The sequence below is a fragment of the Lagenorhynchus albirostris genome, chromosome 11 (genome assembly GCF_949774975.1).
Source record: "Lagenorhynchus albirostris chromosome 11, mLagAlb1.1, whole genome shotgun sequence".
Lineage (NCBI taxonomy): Eukaryota > Metazoa > Chordata > Mammalia > Artiodactyla > Delphinidae > Lagenorhynchus > Lagenorhynchus albirostris.
In genome coordinates, this window is record NC_083105.1 from 59,388,254 (window position 1) to 59,407,207 (window position 18,954).

At 41.2% G+C, this 18,954-nt stretch overlaps 1 protein-coding gene across 1 annotated transcript in view; it reads left to right on the forward strand.

The window, feature by feature from the left end:
- The window catches only part of TESPA1 (thymocyte expressed, positive selection associated 1), a 31,106-nt gene extending 12,687 nt beyond the window's left edge, over positions 1 to 18,419 (forward strand). Inside the window, exons 7-10 of the mRNA XM_060165095.1 lie at positions 2,492 to 2,700; positions 4,269 to 5,065; positions 6,223 to 6,316; positions 17,779 to 18,419. Coding sequence (XP_060021078.1) covers positions 2,492 to 2,700; positions 4,269 to 5,065; positions 6,223 to 6,316; positions 17,779 to 17,984 — 1,306 coding nt within the window. The 3' untranslated portion in view covers positions 17,985 to 18,419. The remainder of the gene's footprint in view (positions 1 to 2,491; positions 2,701 to 4,268; positions 5,066 to 6,222; positions 6,317 to 17,778) is intronic.
- Positions 18,420 to 18,954: the final 535 nt, after the last annotated feature.

Here is an 18,954-nt window from a genome sequence, read left to right on the forward strand (position 1 = left end):
AGTGTTCTGCTTGTGTTTTCTTCTAGGAGTTTTATGACTTCTGTTCTTATGGAACAGTGTTCACCCATTTTGAGTTTATTTTTTTATACAGAGTGAGAAAATTTTCTAATTCTTTTACATGTAGCTCTTCAATTTCCCAGCACCACTTATTAAAGAGACAGTCTTTTCCCCATTGGATACTCTTGCTTCCCCATTGTATACTCATGCACTATAAGTGCATGGTTTTTTTTTCTGGGCTCTCTATTCTGTTCCATTGATCTATATATCTGCTTTTGTGCCCTACCAAACTGCTCTGATGACTATAGCTTTATAACCGGGTCTGAAGTGGACACAAGTCACCTCTCCCCCCCGAGGTGTGCTGGCAGCTGTCACCTTAGTGGAAGCTGTGGCTGGAGATGGAAGGGCTAGAGCCAGAGCCTGGCGTGAGCCAGGGCTTCTCCTGTGCTCAGTGGCTCACAGCACCCTATCCGGGGCAAGACTGTGTCCTAAGTTGTTGGAGCAGAATTCCTGAGGGTCAGGTCTGAGCTGGTTCCATTCCCTCTGAGTGTGTGCTCTCCTGCATCCCAGCATTGGTACCTTCGCCCCAGAGGGGAGCAGAGCTGGAGCAAGAAGGGCTGGGGCAGGTGCCCATTGCAAGCAAGGGCCCGTTGGGGAGCGGTCCTGGCACACGAGTCGGAGTTCCAGACCGCTCTCCATCTGCCTCTGCTGGGAGCGCCAGTAATGGCTGCCATTGCCCGGTTCAGATGTAGCGCCAGGTCCAAGCCAGCTCCATCGCCCACAGCTACACACTCTTCTCAGTAATGGCAGCCTTCACCCTAGTGGAGAGCTGCACCATGGAGCAAGAGGGACTAGAGTGGGTGCCCCGTGTGGGTCACAGGAAGATGGCCAAAGTCAAGGCACTTTCAATCTGCTTCCTCCTCCTTGTCTCAGGGAGTCAGCGAGCGAGTGCGCTCTCTTCGCGAGCAGAGTCTAGGGTTCCTGCAGCCCTCCTGTTAGTCCCACTGGTTTTCAAGCCAGCTAATGGGACTCCTCTGCCCAGCATCAGACCCTAGGGCTGGGGTGCCCAATTTGTGGTTTGAACCGCCCACTCCCCAGGGAGGATCTCAGAGCCCATGTAATTTCCCCTCTTCCTCTGTGTCCCCTTGCAGGGATGCAGGTCCTGACCTGACTGTTTCTCTACTCTTCCTACCCAATTCCATGTAGATCTTGCTTTACAGCCTTGGCTGTGTAAGAGTGTATCAGTCTCCAATGTGTTTTCAGCGAGAGTTGCTCCTCATGGAGATGTATTTTCGATCTGTTCGTTGGGGTGGGTGAACTCAGCGTCTTCCTTCTCTGCCACCTTGATCTACCCCCTTCTCGGTGATCTAGTCGTATGCCTACAATTCAGATAAGGAAACTTAGGATCATGAAGATAAAATTGGCAGTTAGGGGCTTCCCTGGTGGCGCAGTGGTTGAGAGTCCGCCTGCCGATGCAGGGGACACGGGTTCGTGCCCCGATCCGGGAGGATCCCACATGCCGCGGAGCGGCTGGGCCCGTGAGCCATGGCGCATCCGGAGCCTGTGCTCCGCAACGGGAGAGGCCACAGCAGTGAGAGGCCCGCGTACCACAAAAAAAAAAAAAAAAAAAAAAGAAATTGGCAGTTAGGAGGAATGCAAGAGAATAGATCCAGGTATTCGAATTATCCAGCTATTACTTGAATAAGATGGTCTCGATTTAGATCAAAAAGCCCAGCATCCTTTCTGAAGAGAGTAACAGTGATTAGTCAAAGCCTCCAATAATTCACAGCTCCCCTGCCCACATGGTTGTTTGGAGCACATAGTTGGTGAGCTCTAGTGTCACCCAGCTTGGTGCTACCAGGCTTTGGATGTAGACATATGTTGGTGCCATACCGAGAGAGAGACAGAGATGGAGAGAAAGTGTTTGGTCTGTAATGCAGGACTTCTGTCCTGAAATTGTGCTGTAAAGGGGCCTGCTTCTCAAAATCAGGTTTTGAGCATACCTGTATAGATAAAATTTTATCCTCAGGGTGAGAATAAAATGAGTTTTATGTTCCTTACCCACTCATTGCCTGGGTGCTCCACACAGCCATTGGCACAAGCTGGGTAGCAAGTTACAAAGCGCTTGGCAAAAGCCAGCTGTGTCACAGTATGTGCAAGTGGGAAGTGACAGGTTAATAACACAACTGCAAGGTTTCTTTGCATCTAGACTGCTTTTGATTTTTCAGGTCCCTCTCATAGGAAATTTTCATTCATCTGTAATCACTGTAGTCATGACAGGATCTCGTTCAGTTTTTAAACCAGGGCGAGATTGTAACTCCCATGTTTCAGACAGAGAGTTTAGATTCAGAGCAGTGAAAGCTTTTCTCCGTCACAGTGGTAGATGGAGAAATGGCCAGAAAGGTATCTCAGTCTCCTGACACTTTTATTAGATAACTCTGGATTACCCTGTGTCTCAAAGCTTTGCTTGTTTACCCAAACCCCCTCTTTGCAGCATCTCAGAGATTCTGGACAAGGTGCAAGAAGATGCAGAAGATGTCCTTTTCAGTCTGGGCTTTGGCCAGGAGGACCACAAAGACACTTCTCGAATTCCTGCCCGATTTTTCACCACTCCGTCTCAGGCCAAAGGCATTGATTTCCAGCTCTTCCTGAAGTCCCAGGTGCGGAGGATTGAGATGGAAGACCCGTGCCTCATGCTGGCCAGTGAGTGTTACCACAGATACATGCTCAACTTCTCTCCCAGCCTGCAGTCATTCACAACAGGGATCAGTGGCTCTAAATACTACTTTCTCTTGGTCAGCTTCACTCGACCCTTTGTCTCTTGTGTCTGTTTCTTCCTATGCTGTCTTCAGTGAAGATAGAGAACTTGACTTCTCTTCTCTCTCTTGAAGAAATTGTCTTCAAGAGACCTCATATCACTATTACTTTCTTTAGATCTTCTCTCTTTTAGCTGAATCAAATAGGAACAATGTCTTTAAATCTTGTCCCCATTTTCTGTTTCTCAGTTGGAATTATTGAATGTTCCCCGTTTATAGCCACTACATTAAAATCATTTCCATTTAGGGCAGTGGTTCTGTTAATTATGTTAAATTGTGCAGGAGTTAATAAAACATTCATAGTCATAGGCTTTTCTTCCAGAGAAGGAAGGGCTCAGGAATATTTATGTTAAGTAAGCACGCCGATGATTCTTATATATAATACCTAGACCACGTCTAGGGAAACAATGATTTAAGTTGTCCCAATTCCATACTAAGGAAGGATATGAGAGGGCTTCTCTACCTGGATGAGGGATAAAAGTCTCTATTTTATTCTATATGTTACAATATATTTGAAATTATATTGTTTTACAGCCCCCCAACATAGTGTTTCTGACAGTGCTGTTTCAGATTCTTTGCAACAGATTCAACTTAAAAACTTGGTAAAACTACGCTTCTGAGCTCCACCTACTGGAACAAGGATTTTGAGTTGGAGTATTTGCACAAGCACTTTAGATGATTCTTACGCACACTAAAGATTGAGGATGATTTATTGAATTTATTTTATGTGCCAAGTACATAATTAGTTGTTAAATTCTGGAAGAACAGCAGCTAGGCAAGAGAAACATGATTCTTGCCTTTAGGACACTTACAGTTTAAGGGATATATGGTTTATCACAGTGCTTTTCCAACATGGGTGTATGTATGAATTACTGAAGGATATTGTAAATGTGTGGGATACAGTCTGAGAGTCTGTATTTGCAATAAATTCCCTAGTAATGCCAATGCTACTGGACTACTGGCCACACTTTGAGAAGCAAAGTCTAGCAGAAATGATATAGTTCATCTAAATTTCTCTACCCCTGTCCATTGCCTAGTAATTGCTATCCCTCAAATTTGCTGCTATCAAAGAAGACTTCTATAACCCTAAAGTTTTCTTAGTAAGAAAATAATGTTAGTTTTGCCCTTTTTAGTCATGTTTGTCATCTAAGGCAAACACAGTGATAGAGACCATTGTATACTGACAGCAGAAAGGATATGCTAAATCAAGATACAGAAAAGTTTTTCATCCCATATAGAATTAATTTTTGGACTATTTGGGATAGGGAGTCAAAAAGTCAAGAAGGTCAAGAAAGAGAATCCTGGGTGTCAGAAATCTAAATGGGAGAAACGCTGGTAGGGAAAATGGCACCTTCTTTCTGAATTTTGGGTTTTAGGAAGGCTATTGAAGGGAAAGATTCAAGAAGTAATTTGCTGATGACCCCTAGACTCACCATCTTCAACCCTTGCACTCAGGCAGGTTTAAGCAAGTGCAAACACTGGCCGTCACCGCCGATGCCTTCTTCTGTCTCTACTCCTACGTATCTAAGACCCCTGTCCAAAAGTTCACACCATCCCACATGTTCTGGAATTGCAACGCAACTGATGTGCCATCCATCAAGATTCTGGCCCCAGAACCTGAACCTCACTCACCCAGAGAGCGCCTCCGGAAAGCCATCTCCAAAATGTGCCTGTACACGTGCCCACGAGATAGGCTGTCACCACCCGACCACACCCCCAAAAGGAACAGTTTAGACCAGGTGGTGTGGGAAGTGATGGACAGAGTGCGAGGAGAGAAGTTGGTCCTCCAGCAAGACTCTGGGTTTGGACCAGTCCCACAGGGAGATCCTGTGCCCCCCATCAGGGGTACAAAGCTGCCCACTTCTTCCTGTCCATGTGCCCTCTGCTTTAAAGAGGAAACACAGCAGGGGATGTCCACATTGCAAGAACCATCAGAAACCCTGGATTCTAACCCCTGTTGCACACATTCTCTGCCCAGAGCAGATCTGCAGTGGAGCACAGACCCTGCACAGGTAAAGAGACAGCTGTGGGGTCTACAAGCCACCAGTAAGGAAGCCCATTCAGCCAAGGATGAGACCTTCTGGAAAAGAAAGAGCAGAGCAAGAAAGAGTCTGTTTCAGAAGAATCCCATGGGCAGGAAGGTTAAATCACTGGACCTGTCCACCATCCAACAGAAATGGAAACAGGGCCAAGAGAGAACAGAACTGCACCAATCTCTAACCCAGCAGCTGCAGGACACTTTGGACTTGGAGGTGAGTGGGTTGAAAGTGAGGGAGAGGCTGGCAGAGAAAGGCTGTGGATTCCTTCCCTTGGGTAAAGGAAATCCAGGCTCCTTTTCCTTGCCAGATATATCAATTCTTATTTATTTATTTATTTGTTTTATTTTTTCAATTCTTGAATTATATTCAGAAACCTTTGGGAATGGGTTAATATACAAGGAGGGAGAAAAAGAAATGAACCTGGTTTCTTAAGAGTGCCCAGGTTTCTAGCACTATTTTTCTAATTCCTTATCTAATCTGATCTTCACTGAAGTTTCTCATCAAGCACACCTGCCCCTGTCATTTGTGGGATCCACACAAGTGTACAGATAGAGGTTACACACTAGGCTAAACACGATTAAATAAAATCTTCTCTTCTACCTTGACAAGCATGTAACCGCAAAGTCCTAGAAGTTCAGGTTCAAATCTAGAATTCTCACTCTTAGGACTTCAGTGCTAGAACATGGCAGGGTGGGCAGAGACCCTCCCCATCCTGTCCCCTTCTCTTCCCATGGCCAGATCTGCCCTGCACCATAAGGGATTTTGCACATACATATGTGAACACCCCAGCCTGCATATACAAATGCCACAAACCCCCTACCCACACATATAACCACCATTAGTCATCACTCAGGCCTGGGAGTGCATACACTAGGAGAAAGGCTGGTCTTTGAGAGAACAGACACGAGGCAAAGCCAATGCATTTCCCTGAAACAGACTTGGGGCCATTTGAATAGCATCTGGGGGTATTCTGGGTATCCAGAGCATGGTCTAGAAGGGGTAGTACAAGATCAAAGTGGACACACCCTCTAGGTCCACCAACTCTTCATCCCATGAGCTCTCTAAAACTTGGAATTCTTCTTGCCTGGGTCTATGGACAGTACTGCCATCAAGTGCTAGAGTCTCGAGGAAAAACCCTCAGATCCTTGCCACAAAGAGAAGCCATGATGATTTGCAGTGTCATTTGCATGTATGTCACCTCTCATTGAATGTAGAGCTGATCCTGCCTTCCTCACTACCAGGCTCCTACCACAAGAGAAGAGGCCAGGTCTCTCAAGTACATTCAGCCTCTTCCCCTTACAGCTATCTGCCATTCTGCACTTTTCTCCAACACTGGCACTGACTGAGTTCTGCCGGGATCTTGGTTACAGGTGCAAAGCAACAGTGAGGAGGAAGAGAGCCACTGGCCCAGCAGATCCAGAAGCCACCACCTCTACCAGACTTTTGCTGGCAAAGACTCAGGAAGTAAGTGAAGTGGAGCTCTCTCTCTCTCTCTCTCTCTCGTGTGTGTGTGTGTGTGTTTCTCAAACCTCACTGCACATTGTAAGCACATGGGGAGATTTTTAAAAATACTCACAGTGAAGTGTCCCACATCCTGCCTTCTGATTTAATTGGTATGGCGTGGAGCCCAGGGACTGAATTTTTTTGTTTTAAAGCTCCTAGTGTAATTCTATTATGGCTGGATAAATACTTTTCTAGATCAGTGGTTCTCAAACTTCAGCATCAAAATCACCTGGAGGGCTTGTGACACTACAAATGGCTGGGTCCCAACTCCCAGAGTTTCTGATTGAATAGATCTGGACAGGGCCTAGGAATTTGCATTTCTAACAAATTCTCAAGTGTTGTCAATGCTGTTGGTCTGGTGATCACAGTCTGAGAACTGTTGCTCGGGGGGAAAATTCTGTATAACCTTAATATTCAAAATGTAGTCTGCAGATCAGCAGTATTAGCATCATTTGGGATTTTGTTAGAAATGTGGAATCCCAGCCCTTCCCCACCCCCGACCTAATGGATCAAATTTTATTAAGATTCTTAGGTGATTTACTTGCACATTGAAGTTTGAGAAGCATTGTAGTTTGCAACAGGTGAAGACCAACCAGATGAAGACCAACCATGGAGATTTATACCCCAGCACCTGCTTTTAGCTACTTTCTAATCAGCCCAAATCATAGGACTTAGGCAAGAGTCCTCAATGTATCTCACATGTATGTTCATTTAGGCTCTGAGTTCCATTCTGCAGCTAGGGTCTGATGTACATAGCTCTCCTTCTCTCCTCAAAGAAGGACAATGAATCTCACGTAGGTAGTTATTGCAGCTAAAATGTCTTTCCTCTAGATATGAATTTCGAGTATTAACTCTTTCAGAGCTTTCCTTTATTTTTTGAAAAATTTGACTAAAGATTTATTATTTAAACTAAGCAGAAATTAATCTCCTGGTACTTCAACTGCCTATCCGCTAGGACCACAGAGAATATGGCATCAGATATACTGATTTTCCCAAGATAGGAAGAATTGAAATATTTCTTGAATTAAGTAAATGAATCATCTTGCTTAGGGATCCCTCCATTTTGAACGTCTTAGTACTATTTACTGCACTTCCTAGTCCAATAGCTTTTTGTTTAACCCCAAAATTTCATTGTTACTGGTCCAGAGTCACAAAGGTCTTTATGATTCTAACTCCTTTAATTCTAATTATCTGTGGGTTTAGGGTCCTAATCGCTCTACGTTCTCTCTTACCCATAACTTTCATCTCCAGATATGTAGCTTGTATGTATCAGTCACTCACAAAAGAGGTAAATGTCAGAAGACAGCAATCTACTATATGTAGTTGAAAAAATTTAAGATATGGAGTCAAATGACCTACCTCCTACTAGCTCAATAATCTTGCCAAGCTCACTTAACTTTGTTTGCTCCCATGAAACCTTACAGAGAGTTTGTGTAGGTAATGCACCATGCTGGAATAACCGTTACGACGTTGCTGTTGCTGCTGCTACTGATTTTAGAAAAGGTAATCATGGGCAAAATATTTAGATCAGTGAATCCCAATCTTACAGGCTTTTTAAAAAATTGCTATTTCCTGGACTCCACCTAATAGAATTAAATACAAATCTCTTAGGTTTGGACTTGGGCATTATTGTTTATTCTTCTTTAAAAGTTTCCTAGTGTTAGCAGTTACCTATTTTTGCATAATAAACCACCCCAAATGTAGTGACTTAAAGGAAAACTTATTTATTATTTCTTGCTGTTTAGTGGGTTTACTGGGGGGGATTCTTCTGCTCGGTTCATCTGGGTTCACTTATGCAAGCTGTTTTTGGCTAGTTGACTGGGCTGGACTAGAAGGTCTAAATGGGCTCACCCTATTGGCGCTAGCCTTGGTGCTGAATCTCTCTGCTGACTGTCAGGCAGGCAGGCAGGCACTCTCTCCATGTGGTGAGTCATTCTTCAGCAGTCTAACTTGTCTTTCTTACGTGGATGTTCAGCAAAAACTGAAGTTGCAATGGCTCTTTTTAAGGATACGTTTTAAGTTGTACAGTGCCCCCTCTACCACATGTTATTGCTGAAATCAAAGCACAAAGCCAACCTAGATTCAAAAGGAAGGAAAACAGACTTTACTTTTTAAATAGGAGTGGCAAAGTCACGCTATGAAAAGGCAATGTGGAATGGGAGGGTTGCTGTGGCCATATTTATAAACAGTCTCTCACAGACAGTGATTCTGACACCCCATGAGGGTTAAGAAAGACTAGTTTAATTAAAGGGCTTTATCCTCACATATTAAAGTTGCCCTGAGGGTAAGCTGTCATTCTAAAGCTCATTGAAACTCAGCCACAGCATACAAAATTTGAAAAGAAAATTAACTGCTAAACTTATCAAATTCGAATAGAAAATGTGGAGTATATGCACCACAGCTAGGTTTCCCTGCCAAAAATTTTAATTTATTCTAAAATAGCAAAACAAAGCTTTGCTCAAGTGTTACTTGTCCAGCAGATGTCAGCCTCGCACAAGAAAATGCCGATTTGTCCAGCAAAGCAGGCTGTGTAGGATCTATATGATTATACCTTTCTGGACAGTTCATGCAATACCCAAAACGTCAGTTCTTCTCACAAACGTCCCATCTTTGACTAAAGGTCAGTATACAGAAAGATTGGAATTGAGTTGCCAGGGAGGAAGTTTCTAGGAATTAAACATTTCAAATAAGTAACTAGATGTAACTAGACTCCATTTTCTGCTAGGTGATGGGATTTCATTACAGCAGGAGTTACTGTGTTTAGAGATGCTATATTTCACTTATTCTAAGATGTACATTTTTCTGCACTTGAATATCTCTGAAATAGAATGAGTCTAACAGTTGGCAGTGTCAACCAATATACTTGTGTGTGTGTGTGTGTATATATATATATATATATAAAATACATATATTTGTCTTCTTAATGGAATACAAAATTAATTATGTCTTACAATGTTTTATCAGATTCAATGAAACACAGTAACTTTAGAAATTCAATGCACTTAGCCTCTCAGGTAAATGAGGAGGTGATTTTATAGATTTTCCTTTTATGATTCCCCTAGAAAGATGAGAGATCTCTTCTTCACTGACACAGACTTCAGCTGAGGCAGGGGGTCACAGTGGTTCCCAAATCATTCCAATGTTCTATGAGTTTCTTTATTAATCTTCTCACAAAGCTATAAGCTATCTCTCTCAATCCACTCCTCTGTCATCCTTTAAGAGATCACATGGAGTGGGAAGTAGCTATGAAAACAGCTCAGCACTGGCAAGATTAAAGACTGCATAAGAAACACGGATAGGGAAATTCACTCACCGCCATCAAAGGCAGAACTAGGTGGGACAGTTCCTCAGATCTACTGCCCCTTCCAGGATCTGTAATTATCTCCCAGGATCTCTGTATCTAGTCCCAGGTGTTAATCTACTACTTGTTGTCAAGCATAGGAGAGGTGCAAGCATGGATAGAAAGTGGTAGCAGCACCCAGCCAGCAGCTGTGTCTAATGGTGTGGTCCTCATATTTCACAAAGACACTCACTTGAAGAGGCAAATAGGGGTTGGAACCCAGCTCTACTGAGCTTACCTTCCATAATCTCAAGGGTCGTCTTCTTCTAAGAGAGAGTTTATTTTTTTCCCCTAATTTATCTATATAAGATGAGCACCTTTCTGTAATTAGCACAAGGGCACATTTTCTGTTAAAAGAGGATCTTGTTCCCAGCTATCAGCTTTCATCCCTCCCACTCCATCTTTTAGTCTCTTCCAGAGAAGTCTTAATCTTCCTCCAAGTTCCTGGCAAAGAATGACACTCATCCCTCATAATTTGCACCTTGCTCAAGAATTTCAACTTCATGGCCCTTTTATTGGTGCCCTGTTGCTGAAATTTAAATCATTTGACCTTTACCACATTTATGAGAAGCACTGCTAAGGAGAATATTTTTATTTTTATTTTGTTGTTGTTGTTTCTTTTACCAGATCTGAGGTAGTACAGCATAATATATATCCTGTTTGTGAAGTGATCATATCTAGAAGTGAGAGGTTTCATTTTATTATCAACACTGCTAGCAGCAGTGGGAGAAGAGTCAGGAAGGATTAGGTGGGGAGGCTGGTGCAGAGCACAGGATAAAGAAGAAAACTAGTCTGAGATAATCCCAAATGGTGGGTAACTCAACACACTATCTGTTTGTACTTGGTGGAAACTCTGTGAGCCAGGTAGCTACAGACTTGCTCCTTGATGAAAGATTTTGCCATATGATAATATTAACAATAACAAATATATATAGTGCTTATTACATGTCCTACACTATCCTTAGCACTTTGTGGGAATTAAATCATTTAATCCTGTGATATAGGTTGCTTTATTGTTCCCCATTTTATAGGTGATGACCCTGGGCACAGTTATTTTTATACCAAAATAAATTCTCAAGAGGAACTATCAGATAGGAAGTGTAGAGAGAGACAAGAAAAGGGAGAGGAAAGAGAGAGAGGACTATGAGAATGTGATAATTATTTTTCTGCCTCATTTACATTTCTTCCCAAGGTTGTTTTGTGTCTGTGGGGTAAATATAATTAAAAACAAAACCTTCTGCCACCCCAGAATCCCTCTCCGGAAAGGTATAAGAGAAAGAAAAAAGTTACGTTTTTGAATAAACATTACACCAGAATATGATGTGCATCACAGGCAAAGGGTGTGCTAAAGAGATTGCAGAGACAGAAAGGGGTCTTACCCTCTTATATATCCAAGAAGATACAACCCATTACATACATGTTGTCAAAATAAACAATAACTAGTCCTCAAGTAAGAGGACTTGACAGCACCATTTTTCACACATAGTTCATCCTAGATTCACCTGGTAACTGAGGTGGCCAACCATATTAGCTTATTGCCTTTAGCCAAAGGAATAATAAATACCTCTCATGTTTTTATGGCAATTCGTGGTTTTGCAGTTGGAGCCAGGCATCTAAGTTAGACTGGAGACTGGGAGATGGGGGTTCTATGATCCTTGATACATTTCAAAGCAATGGCTTCCATATCCTTGAGAGAGACATTTCTGGTTTGTAAAGGTTTCAAGGGGCTTATTTAGCCTTTAAAAAAGATTTACATACATTTCAAAGAAACAAAGAATTTACAAGTTTCCTAAAGAGACATGTTTTAACCTGCCAGGTGAGTGACCTGCCCCTGCGCACTACACCCCCATGGCCCTACCAAAGTGGCCAGGTGAGCACAGCCCACACTGGGAATGCTCCTTGAGTCAACCTAGTTCTGATGGCCAGTAGGATTGCCTTTCTGGGCTCCACAGGTCTGAAACAATTAGAGAGATAGTTCTTGGCAGGCTACCACCCGCAGGGCACTGCACAGACAGCAGACTGAAACAACCCCCAGTCTTCCCATGCAAAAGGCCTATTTACTTGTCCTGGAGCATCAGCCTGAAAAGTAGAGTTCAAGTTAACCACACATCTAGATGCTACAGAAGTGTTCTCAGGGAACATTAGCCAGTACTCTCACTTGACTTCACTACAGCTCACCAGTACCTCCCAGAAAGGTGCTTATACACTCAACTGGAGCCCAGAATTTTGCAACATTCTCAAAGGGACACCTCCGGGTTCTTGGTCTTGATGCCAGCAGAGTCTACAATTTCAGTCCTACAGGACCGTATATATTTGCATATCTTAAAAGCTGCTGCCTGAAGGTCTAACTTTCAATCAGCCCCAAACTGAGATCCCTCCTCTAGGACACTCAGAGGTCCTGGCACATCCTCAACAACTGGGACCTACCCAGAATAAATCAGGCTGCTTAGACAAACACAAATGTTTGACAGACAACAAGCTAGGGAAAGGTTAAATGATAAGGTTCATCTCCTACACAAGGCCATTCCTTCAAGACTGGGAGACGTAGCTATTTCACATAGAAACAACACAGAGAGTCAAGCAAAAATGAGGAGTCAAAGAATATGTTTCAAATGAAAGAACAAGATAAAAACCCAGGGAAAAGAAACAAAAACACCTCAATGAAATAGAGACAAGTAATTTACCTGATAAAGTGTTCAAAGTAATGGTCATTAAAGTGCTCACCAAACACAGGAGAAGAATGGATAAACACAGTGAGAACTTTAAACAAAGTTATAGATAATAAAAGAAAGTAGAAAACAAACATCACAGGTTTGAAGAATACAATAACTGAACTGAAATGTACACTGGCAGTGTTCAACAGCACACTAGATGAAGCAGAAGAAAGAATCAGTGATCTGGAAGACATGGCAGTGGAACTCACCCAACAGACCAGCAGAAAGAACAAAGAAATTTAAAAAGTGAAGATAGCTTAAAGGACCTATGAGGCAACATCAAGAGGAATAACATTTGAATTGTAGGGGTACCAGAAGGGGAAGAGAGAAAGGGGCAGAAAACATATTTGAAGAAATAATGGCTGAAAATGTCCCTAACTTGGTGATGGAAACAGACTAGATGTCTGGATCTGTCTAGATCCAAGAAGCCCAGAGTGTTCCACACAAGATGGACCCAAAGAGAGCCACACCAAGATTATAATTAAAATGTCAAAAGTTAAAGATAAAGAGAGAATCTTAAAAATAGCAAGAGAAAAACAACTTGTTATGCAGAAGCTAACCTCCATAAGACTATCAGCTGATTTCTTAGCAAAAACTGCAGGCTGGGAGTGGCCTGATATATTCAAAGTGCTGAAAGAAATAAACTTCCAACCAATTAATACTCTACCCAGCAAGGTAATCATTTAGAATTGAAAAGAAGATAAAGAACTTTCCAGGCAAACAAAAGCTAAAGGAGTTCATCACCACTAAACCAGTCTTGCAGTAAATGTTAAAGAACCTTCATTAAGCTGAAAAAAGGGGGCATTAATTACTAACAAGAGAACATATGAAAGTGAAAATCTCACTGATAAAGGTAAATATATATTAAAGGTAGTGGATTAATAACTTATAAATCCAGTATGAAGGTTAAAATACAAAAGCAGTAAAAATAACTAGAACTAAAATAATCAGGTAAGAGGTACACAAAATAAAAAGATGTAAAATGTGACATCAAAAACACAAAATGTGAAACAACAAGGTCCTACTATATAGCAGAGGGAACTATATCCAATCTCCTGGGACAAACCATAATGGAAAAGAATATTTTAAAAGAATGTATAATGTGTAAAACTGAGTCACTTTGCTGTACAGCAGAGATTTGTACAACATTGCAAATCCACTATACTTCAATTAAAAAACAAAAATAAATAAAAATAAAACCCACAAAATTTGGATGGGGGCGTTAAAATATAGAGTTTTAGAATGCATTCGAACTTAACTTGCTATCAACTTAAATATATCAAAACTGTCAACAAAGTGGGCATAGAGGGAACATGACTTAGCATAATAAAGGCCATATATGACAAGCCCACAGCCAGCATCATACTCAATGGCGAAAAGCTGAAAGCTTTTCCTCTAAGATGAGGAGCAAGGAAGGGGTGACCACACTCACCACTTTTATTCAACATAGTACTGGAAGTCCTAGCCAGAGCAATTAGTCAAGAAAAAGAAATAAAAGGCATCCAAATTGGAAAGAAAGAAGTAAAATTGTCACTATTTGCAGATGACATGATTTTATATATGGAAAACCCTAAAGCCTCCTCCAAAAAACTGTGAGAACTAATAAACAAATTTAGTAAAGGTGCAGGATACAAAATTGATATACAAAAGTCTGTTGCATTTTTAAACACTAACAATGAGCTATCAGAAAGAGAAATTAAGAAGACAATCCCATTTATAATTGCATCATAAAGTAAATTAAAATACCTAGAATAAATTTAACCTAGGAGGTGAAAGACCTCTACACTGAAAACTATAAGACATTAATGAAAGAATGGAAGAAAACACAAATAAATGGAAAGATATTTTATGCTCATGGAGTAGAAGAATTAATATTATTAAAACTTCCTTACTACCCAAAGCAATATACAGATTCAGTACAATCTCTTTCAAAATACCAAGGGTATTTTTCACATAAATCAAATACACAATCATAAAATTTATATGGAATCACAAAAGATCCTGAACAGCTAAAGCAATCTTGAGAAAGAAAAACAAAGCTGGAGGCATCACACTCCCTGATTTCAAACTATACTACAAAACTATAGTAATAAAAACAATATGGTATTGGCATAAAAACAGATTGATGCAACAGATAAGAGAGCCCAGAAATAAACCCACCCATGTATGGTTAACCAATTTATAACAAAGGAGGCAAGAAGATACAGTGAAGAAAGAAGAGTCTCTTCAATAAATTATGTTGAGAAAACTAGACAACCACATGCAGAAGTATGAAACTGGACCACTATCTTACACCATACATAAAAATAAACTCAAAATAGATTAAAGACTTGAATGTAAAACCAGAAATCATAAAAATCCTAGGAAAAAAAAAAACATAGGCAGTAGGCTCCTTAACATTGATCTTAGCAATATTTTTTTTTTGGCTCTGACTCCAGAAACAATGGAAACAAAGCAAAAGTAAATACATAGGACTATATCAAACTGAAAAGCTTCTGCACAGTGAAGGAAACCATCAACAAAATAAAAAGGCAACCAACTGAATGGGAGAAGATATTTTCAAATCATATACCCAATAAGCGGTTAATATCCAAAGTATGTAAGAACTCATATAACTCAATTAATAAGAAAAACAAACAATCTATTTAAAAAATAGGCAGGATCTGAATAGACGTTTTTCCAAGGAAGACATACAGATCAGGTCAATAGGCACATGGAAAGATGCTCAACATCACTAATGCAAGTCAAAACCACAATGTGATCGCACCTCACACCTGTCAAAATGGTAAAAAAGAAAACAAATATCAAGTGTTGGCAAGGATGTGGAAAAAAGAGAACCCTCATGAACTGCTGATGGGAGTGTAAATTGATGCAGCTGCTATGGAACACAGTATGGCGGTTCTTCAAAAAATTAAAATTAGAACTACCAGTAAATGCTTTTCTGAGTGTGTAGCCAAATAAAATGAAAACACTAATTTGAAAAGATACATGCACCCTTGTGTTCATGGCAGCACTATTTACAATAGCCAAGATATGGAAACAACGTGTGTCCATCAATGGATAAATGGATAAAGAAGAGGTGGTATATGTATACAGTGGAATACTACTCAGCCATTAAAAAAAAAAGAAATCTTACCATTTTCAACAACATACATGGACCTCAAGAGTATAAAGACGCAGACCTACTAGAGAATGGACTTGAGGACACGGGAAGGGGGAAGGGTAAGCTGGGACAAAGTGAGAGAGTGGTATTGACATATATACACTACCAAATGTAAAATAGATAGCTAGTGGGAAGAAGTCACATAGCACAGGGAGATCAGCTTAGTGCTTTGTGACCACCTAGAAGGGTAGGCTAGGGAGAGTGGGAGGGAGGGAGACGCAAGAGGGAAGAGATATGGGGATATATGTATATGTCACTTTGTTATAGAGCAGAAAATAACACACCATTGTAAAGCAATTATACTCCAATAAAAACGTCTTTAAAAAAGTATTATGCTAAAGGAAATCAGTCTGACAGAGAAGCCAAATACCATATGATTGCACTTCTATGTGGAATCTAAAAACAAAACAAACAAACAAAACAAAACTCATTATACAGAGAACAGATGGGGGTTACCAGAGTTTAGAGGAAAGGAAAAAGGACAGGTGTGAATACAGTTACATTGGTTGTCTGGAGCGGAGGTCAAGAAATATATGCTTACTGGTTTCTCTCTTTTTCCTGTTGGGTCATCATTAAAAGCATGAGGCAAGAAATTTGAGGAGGATCATAAAGATTTGAGATCACCACTATGGAGAAAGGACAAGAATAATATTTATTAATAGAAATATGTATTAATAGTCGAATTGGTGAATAGCATTAGGGCTCAGCTCAAGGTGCAGAACATGGATTGGGAATAGTTTTGTCATTTTCTCCAGCAGTGCTCAGCAGTCTATGCAAAAGAATAAGAATAAAAGCGTAGGTATACTTTTATAAGTCTAAACATTAAGAAGTGAACTTTTTCAGGAATCTCATTTCATGGTGAGAAGAGCAGAAAGCCTAAGTCACATGACTCTTTGATCCCATTGCTGCTGCTAATAATAATAACTTTAAATATTACTTATAGTAGTGAGAAACATTTCCCCAGGTAGGGTATAAAAGTTTCTACCAATCCAGTACACAAAGTTGTCTCAAAGATGCATGATGTGGGCTTCCCTGGTGGCGCAGTGGTTGAGAGCCCGCCTGCCGATGCAGGGGACACGGGTTCGTGCCCCAGTCCGGGAAGATCCCACATGCCGCGGAGTGGCTGGGCCCGTGAGCCATGGCTGCTGAGCCTGCGCATCCGGAGCCTGTGGTCCGCAACGGGAGAGGCCACAACAGTGAGAGGCCCGCGTACCGCAAAAAAAAAAAAAAAAAAAGATGCATGATGTGACAAACAACCCAATCAAAAATGAGCCGAAGACCTAAATAGACATTTCTCCAAAGAAGACATACAAGTGGCCAACAGGTGCATGAAAAGATGCTCAATTTCACTAATTATCAGAGAAATGCAAATGAAAACTACAATGAGGTATCACCTTACACCAGTCGGAATGACCACCATTAAAAAACCCACAAACCATAAATGCTGGAGAGGATGTGGAGAAAAGGGAACCCTCCTACACTTGGTGGGAATGTAAATTGGTGCGGGCACTATGGAGAACAGTATGGAGGTTCTTTTAAAAACTAAAAATAATGTTACCATATGATCCAGCAATCCCACTCCTGGGCATATATACAGTGAAAACTCTAATTCAAAAAGATACATGCACAGCAGTGTTCATAGCAGCACTATTTACGATAGCCAAGACATGAAAGCAACCTAAATGTCCACAGACAGATGAATGGATAAAGAAGATATGGTATATATACACAATGAAATAATACTCGGCCATAAAAAAGAATGAAATAATGCAATTTGCAGCAATATGGATGGACCTAGAGATTATCATACTAAGTGAAGTAAGTCAGACAAAGACAAATATCATATGATATCACTTATATGTGGAATCTAAAAAATGATACCAATGAACTTATTCACAAAATAGAAACAAACTCACAGACATAGAAAGCGAACTTATGGTTACCAAAGGGGATAGTGGGAGAGATAAATTAGGAGTTTGGGATTAACAGATACACACTACTATATATAAAACAGCTAAACAACAAGGTCTTATTGTATGGCACAGGGAATTGTATTCAATATCTTGTAATAACCTATGATGAAAAAGCATGTATGTATAACTGAATCACTTTGCTGTACACCTGAAACTAACACAACATTGTAAATCAACTATACTTCAATTTTTAAAAAAATGCATGATGTGTTTCTTTTAAATTCCCATTGCAGGCTTTTACCACCACCACAGCACGTGCTCTGACGGCAGCAGCTTCATAGAAGAGCCTAACTCCCACCTCCTCTTGCAGGAGGCTGTATGGCCTCCAGTATCCAGCTCCTGCTCTCTGGCCCTACAAACTCCTAATCTCAGTAGGAGAAAAGCAGCATGGTACACCGGGCAGAAGACCAGAGTAAGAGACTTGGAATCTCCATCCTGATGCTATCATGAACAGCATGCACAGAGACAGACCTTAGGCAGTCACTTCATTTCTCTTTGGTTTTTCTACTCTGTGGGTATTAGAATACATGATCTACATGATAGGGACAGTGGTAACCTGGACAAATACTTAATTTTCTCTCAAGCTTTGACACTGCCTAGGACAGTTAGAAGATTTAAGGATGATCAAATTTGAGGAACAAGGGTTGCTACTGGAATACTCTCAAAGGGCTCAAGCTAAATGAGGAAGCACAAATCCCACTTTCAGGCCCTGAAACCTTGGTGCAGCCTACAGTAGGATTCCCTCTGAGCCTCTGTTCATCCCTCTGTGCTCCCAATTAAATCCCAGGAAGTCGTCCACCATACAGGGTCCTGTTTTTCTTCTTGAGGCCTCATCCAAGGAGATACTCTTGGAGCCTCCCCACTAAAACCCTTTTCTCCCTGTATCCTAAATTTTGGATCTTCATAGGAAAAGAGATGAGCGGGATTCAGAATCCCTCCTCTTGGCCATTGCAAAAAATTCACAGTATTTTCTGCTGGCAGAAAACAATACAAATAAAAATATGTTTTTAAACTTTGGCTTTTTTTTTTTTTTTTTTTTTTTGGTACGTGGGCCTCTCACTGCTGTGGCCTCTCCTGCTGTGGAGCACAGGCTCCGGACGTGCAGGCTCAGCGGCCATGGCTCACGGGCCCAGCCGCTCCGCGGCACGTGGGATCTTCCCGGACCGGGGCACGAACCCGCGTCCCCTGCATCAGCAGGCGGACTCTCAACCACTGCGCCACCAGGGAAGCCCAACCTTGGCATTTTTAAAAAAGAATAAGCAGTTGTGGTTTGTGTCAGAAGGAAAATGTTTTGTCAATAAACAGAGCTTGAACACTGACAGGACTCTACCAGGCTATATGTGGTATATTTTAGATATATTCCTTCTCGAAAAAAATTTTAGTAGGGTGGGAGAGGTCACACACACGCG